This window comes from Dendrobates tinctorius, unplaced genomic scaffold (genome assembly GCF_039654945.1).
Source record: "Dendrobates tinctorius isolate UK_male_01 unplaced genomic scaffold, ASM3965494v1 ptg000495l, whole genome shotgun sequence".
NCBI lineage: Eukaryota > Metazoa > Chordata > Amphibia > Anura > Dendrobatidae > Dendrobates > Dendrobates tinctorius.
In genome coordinates this window covers 459,502-465,501 of record NW_027362155.1, presented here as the reverse complement: position 1 = coordinate 465,501, position 6,000 = coordinate 459,502, and the positions used below count along the sequence as shown (strand labels likewise).

The window sequence follows — 6,000 nt, the reverse complement described above, 5'->3', positions numbered from 1 at the left end:
TCCATCCCACCTTCTTGTCCTCTTTCAGACGCCTCTCTGTTCCCCGGCCTCCCTCCTCTGTGTTTCTCGCACCTCTTGTGTGATACCAGATGTCATGACTCTTTTATCGGGTGATCCTGGACCCGAGGCTCCTTCCCTGTCCCTATTGCTAGGGGCGTCCTAACTTGCTTTTTTTCCCCTGATTACTTCTGATTTTGAAGACACCAGGACAATGTACCTTGCCTTAGCTCCTGAACCTGCCCTAAGTCCGTACCCTTCCCCCACACAGCCACACAGGGCAGAGGGGAGTAGCAGTGTACTGTAATACACCAACCAGACTAACAAGGTAATACGAACAGGGGTAATGGAAAATAACAACCAAACAAATACACTCACACAGACAACAGAAGAATACACCAGGGAGTGGAGGATGGGGTAAAACCAACGTAGGAGAAGAAAGGGAATCACACACTCAAAACCTAGCAACAGTCAAAGGCAAATCCACCAAACGCCTTCTCCAATGATGACCAACAATCTCCAGCCATGCAGTATAAGCTATCTCTGACAATGAGTGCTAGCCAAGGCCCAGATTATATAGGAGATGTGAGCGGCTAACAGGCACAGCTGAGAGCCTTAATGCAAGAAAGCTTCCTGGAGCTCTCAACTGAGCAGATTAACCTCTGCACTGCTAAAAGAAATTTACACCATTTAATATGAAGGTGAAGTGCTTCTAATCAGTGCAGGAGAAGGAGAAATCGGACGCTGCAGTCTTTTGGCTCCTATCTGTCGTGGTAATTCTGTGACACCAGTACTGTGAAATGTTGATGTAGTGACCCTCCGACGTCTTCTTCTTTCCCTCTTCCAGTACTAGGCCCTCCGGCCTCTTTTTCGGTGTGGTCATGAGCAGCCAACAGCGCGGAGCATCGACCATCAGAACGGGTAGAGTATTTCCTTTATTATCTAATGACTCCACTACATGCTTGAAAGTGAGGGAAGGGGGTGAAGCAGATGTTGGGGGTGATGGGGCCCTACTGTCTGGGTTAATACTCCACGATGGGAGCATAGCCATGAGCCTGAGGGATAATGGGGGCATTGCTTATCAGGGTGGTGTGGGCCGTGGTTATGGTGGACGTTTGGCTTCGGGCTTTGATCTCGCGGGCGATCTGACACCAGGTGCAGGTGTAGCAGCAGCAGGAAAGGACGCAGTCATTGCAGATGGACCCCTGAAAGAGGAAAATTTGGGTTACCCTGGTGTAAGGCGAAACTCCCCAACCATAGAGACCTTGATGTTTCACTTACGGGAATCTTGTATCTCTCCCGGATTGCCGTCCTCATTGCAATCGTTATAGGGGGGCAGACGCCGCAGCACCACACGTATCCCATCAAGCGAGCGTCCAAAAGCGGAAGACAGAGGCACTCTCCAAAATCACTCGTGGTGTCACACTGCATGCAGGGGAAGCACCACAAGGCGCAGCAGCCTGCGGGGAAATAACACGCTTATTACCCTCCACCCTGTAATACACAGGAGCCCAGAGATGAGACTCAGCACTTATTACCCTCCACCACCCCATAATACACAGGAGCCCAGAGAGGAGACACTGCGCTTATTACCCTCCACCCCGTAATACACAGGAGCCCAGAGAGGAGACACTGCGCTTATTACCCTCCACCCCATAATACACAGGAGCCCAGAGAGGAGACACTGCGCTTATTACCCTCCACCCCGTAATACACAGGAGCCCAGAGAGGAGACACTGCGCTTATTACCCTCCACCCCATAATACACAGGAGCCCAGAGAGGAGACACTGCGCTTATTACCCTCTACCCCGTAATACACAGGAGCCCAGAGAGGAGACACTGCACTTATTACCCTCCACCCCATAATACACAGGAGCCCAGAGAGGAGACACTGCGCTTATTACCCTCTACCCCATAATACACAGGAGCCCAGAGAGGAGACACTGCACTTATTACCCTCCACCCCGTAATACACAGGAGCCCAGAGAGGAGACACTGTGCTTATTACCCTCTACCCCGTAATACACAGGAGCCCAGAGAGGAGACTCAGCATTTGATACCCTCCACCACCCCATAATACACAGCAGCCCGGAGAGGAGACGCTGCACTTAATACCCTCCACCCCGTATTACACAGCAGCCCGGAGAGGAGACGCTACACTTATTACCCTCCACCCCGTAATACACAGCAGCCCGGAGAGGAGACGCTGCACTTATTACCATCCACCCTGTAAAACACAGCAGCCCGGAGAGGAGACACTACACTTATTACCCTCCACCCCGTAATACACAGCAGCCCGGAAAGGAGACGTTGCACTTATTATCCTCCACCCCGTAATACACAGCAGCCCGAAGAGGAGACGCTGCACTTATTATCCTCCACCCCATAATACACAGCAGCCCGGAGAGGAGACGCTGCACTTATTACCCTCCACCCCATAATACACAGCTGCCCGGAGAGGAAATGCTGCACTTATTACCCTCCACCCCGTAATACACAGCAGCCCGGAGAGGAGACGCTGCACTTATTACCTGCCATCCCGTAATACACAGCAGCCCGGAGAGAAGACCCTGCACTTATTACCCTCCACCCCGTAATACACAGCAGCCCGGAGAGAAGACCCTGCACTTATTACCCGCCATCCCGTAATACACAGCAGCCCGGAGAGAAGACCCTGCACTTATTACCCTCCAACCCGCAATACACAGCAGCCCGGAGAGAAGACCCTGCACTTATTACCTGCCATCCCGTAATACACAGCAACCCGGAGAGAAGACCCTGCACTTATTACCCTCCACCCCGTAATACACAGCAGCCCGGAGAGAAGACCCTGCACTTATTACCCGCCATCCCGTAATACACAGCAGCCCGGAGAGAAGACCCTGCACTTATTACCCTCCAACCCGCAATACACAGCAGCCCGGAGAGAAGACCCTGCACTTATTACCTGCCATCCCGTAATACACAGCAACCCGGAGAGGAGACGCTGCACTTATTACCCTCCAACCCGCAATACACAGCAGCCCGGAGAGAAGACCCTGCACTTATTACCTGCCATCCCGTAATACACAGCAGCCCGGAGAGAAGACCCTGCACTTATTACCCGCCATCCCGTAATACACAGCAGCCCGGAGAGGAGACGCTGCACTTATTACCCTCCACCCCGTAATACACAGCAGCCCGGAGAGGAGACGCTGCACTTATTACCCTCCATCCTGTAATACACAGCTGCCCGGAGAGGAGACACTACACTTATTACCCTCCACCCCGTAATACACAGCAGCCCGGAGAGGAGACGCTGCACTTATTACCCTCCACCCCGTAATACACAGCAGCCCGGAGAGGAGACACTGCACTTATTACCCTCCACTCCATAATATACAGCAGCCCGGAGAGGAGACGTTGCACTTATTACCCTCCACCCCGCAATATGCAGCAGCCCAGCGAGGAGACGCTGCACTTGTTACCCTCCACTCCATAATATACAGCAGCCCGGAGAGGAGATGTTGCACTTATTACCCTCCACTCCATAATATACAGCAGCCCAGCGAGGAGACGCTGCACTTATTACCCTCCACTCCATAATATACAGCAGCCCGGAGAGGAGACGCTGCACTTATTACCCTCCACTCCATAATACACAGCAGCCCGGAGAGGAGACGCTGCACTTATTACCCTCCACTCCATAATATGCAGCAGCCCGGAGAGGAGACGCTGCACTTATTACCCTCCACCCCGTAATACACAGCAGCCCAGAGAGGAGACGCTGCGCTTATTACCCTCCACTCCATAATATACAGCAGCCCGGAGAGGAGATGTTGCACTTATTACCCTCCACTCCATAATATACAGCAGCCCGGAGAGGAGACGCTGCACTTATTACCCTCCACTCCATAATATACAGCAGCCCGGAGAGGAGACGCTGCACTTATTACCCTCCACTCCATAATACACAGCAGCCCGGAGAGGAGACGCTGCACTTATTACCCTCCACTCCATAATATGCAGCAGCCCGGAGAGGAGACGCTGCATTTATTACCCTCCACTCCATAATATACAGCAGCCCGGAGAGGAGACGCTGCACTTATTACCCTCCACTCCATAATATACAGCAGCCCGGAGAGGAGACGCTGCACTTATTACCCTCCACTCCATAATACACAGCAGCCCGGAGAGGAGACGCTGCACTTATTACCCTCCACTCCATAATATGCAGCAGCCCGGAGAGGAGACGCTGCATTTATTACCCTCCACTCCATAATATGCAGCAGCCCGGAGAGGAGACGCTGCACTTATTACCCTCCACCCCGTAATACACAGCAGCCCAGAGAGGAGACGCTGCGCTTATTACCCTCCACTCCATAATATACAGCAGCCCGGAGAGGAGACGCTGCACTTATTACCCTCCACTCCATAATACACAGCAGCCCGGAGAGGAGACGCTGCACTTATTACCCTCCACCCCGTAATACACAGCAGCCCAGAGAGGAGACGCTGCACTTATTACCCTCCACTCCATAATATGCAGCAGCCCGGAGAGGAGACGCTGCACTTATTACCCTCCACTCCATAATACACAGCAGCCCGGAGAGGAGACGCTGCACTTATTACCCTCCACCCCGTAATACACAGCAGCCCAGAGAGGAGACGCTGCACTTATTACCCTCCACCCCGTAATACACAGCAGCCCAGAGAGGAGACGTTGCACTTATTACCCTCCACTCCATAATATGCAGCAGCCCGGAGAGGAGACGCTGCACTTATTACCCTCCACTCCATAATACACAGCAGCCCGGAGAGGAGACGCTGCACTTATTACCCTCCACCCCGTAATACACAGCAGCCCAGCGAGGAGACGCTGCACTTATTACCCTCCACCCCGTAATACACAGCAGCCCAGCGAGGAGACGCTGCACTTGTTACCCTCCACCACCCCATAATACACAGCAGCCCAGAGAGGAGACGTTGCACTTATTACCCTCCACCCCGTAATACACAGCAGCCCGGAGAGGAGACGCTGCACTTGTTACCCTCCACTCCATAATACACAGCAGCCCAGAGAGGAGACGCTGCACTTATTACCCTCCACCCCGTAATACACAGCAGCCCAGAGAGGAGACGCTGCACTTATTACCCTCCACCCCGTAATACACAGCAGCCCAGCGAGGAGACGCTGCACTTATTACCCTCCACCCCGTAATACACAGCAGCCCAGCGAGGAGACGCTGCACTTGTTACCCTCCACCACCCCGCAATACACAGCAGCCCAGAGAGGAGACGCTGCACTTATTACCCTCCACCCCGTAATACACAGCAGCCCGGAGAGGAGACGCTGTGGTCATCACACTCTACTGTAGTATAATAGTGGGTTTACGCTCTGGAGTAATGTGCAGTCCCAGCCATGACCAGCAGAAGGCGCTCTGGCAGTGCATGGACCTTGTGCTGTAGAGGTCTTTGTCCTGGGTGATGGAGACATGTTGAGGAGCAGTCTGGGCACACGGAGGATTTTTTGGCTTATGGAGCAGATTCTATTATACAATCCTGATGAGACGACGCCCTGAGTCCTGGAGGAAGGATCTCGCTGTCATCACCCCTGGATACCGGCGGTGGAACTGATGCCACACGCTCAGTTCTCGAGAAATTTCTGATAAAATACTGCAAATGTGACATCCGAACCCAAACAAGCAGAAAAACAGAAAAATGACACGTCCCATGCAGAAAATTGGAGTCAAAAACCCAGCCAGAAACATGGACATAAAAAACACCCTTGTGAACAGATCAGCGATTAAAATATGTGCGAGTCCGAGGTCGGGAATTGGAGGGTCAGGGGTCAGGAAATGTAGGGTCAGAGATCAGGAATTCTAAGGTCAGAGGTCGGGAGGTTGTGGGGTCAGATGTTGAGTGCTGTAGGGTCAGAGGGTGGGAGTTGCAGGGTCCGATGTTGAGTGCTGTAGAGTCAGAGGTTTGGGGTTGGAGGGTCAGAGGTTAGGGGTTGCAGGGTC

The 6,000-nt window shown here is 53.0% G+C and overlaps 1 protein-coding gene across 4 annotated transcripts in view; it reads right to left on the bottom strand.

Annotated features, from left to right (window-relative positions):
* Positions 1-914: 914 nt before the first annotated feature.
* The window catches only part of LOC141078059 (cornifelin homolog), a 35,248-nt gene continuing 30,162 nt past the window's right edge, over positions 915-6,000 (bottom strand). For all 4 annotated transcript variants that reach the window (XM_073564867.1, XM_073564865.1, XM_073564866.1 and 1 more), the window contains 2 exons: positions 1,279-1,457; positions 915-1,202 (listed from right to left, as the gene is read on the bottom strand). In XM_073564867.1, coding sequence (XP_073420968.1) covers positions 1,020-1,202; positions 1,279-1,457 — 362 coding nt within the window. In that variant the 3' untranslated portion in view covers positions 915-1,019. The remainder of the gene's footprint in view (positions 1,203-1,278; positions 1,458-6,000) is intronic.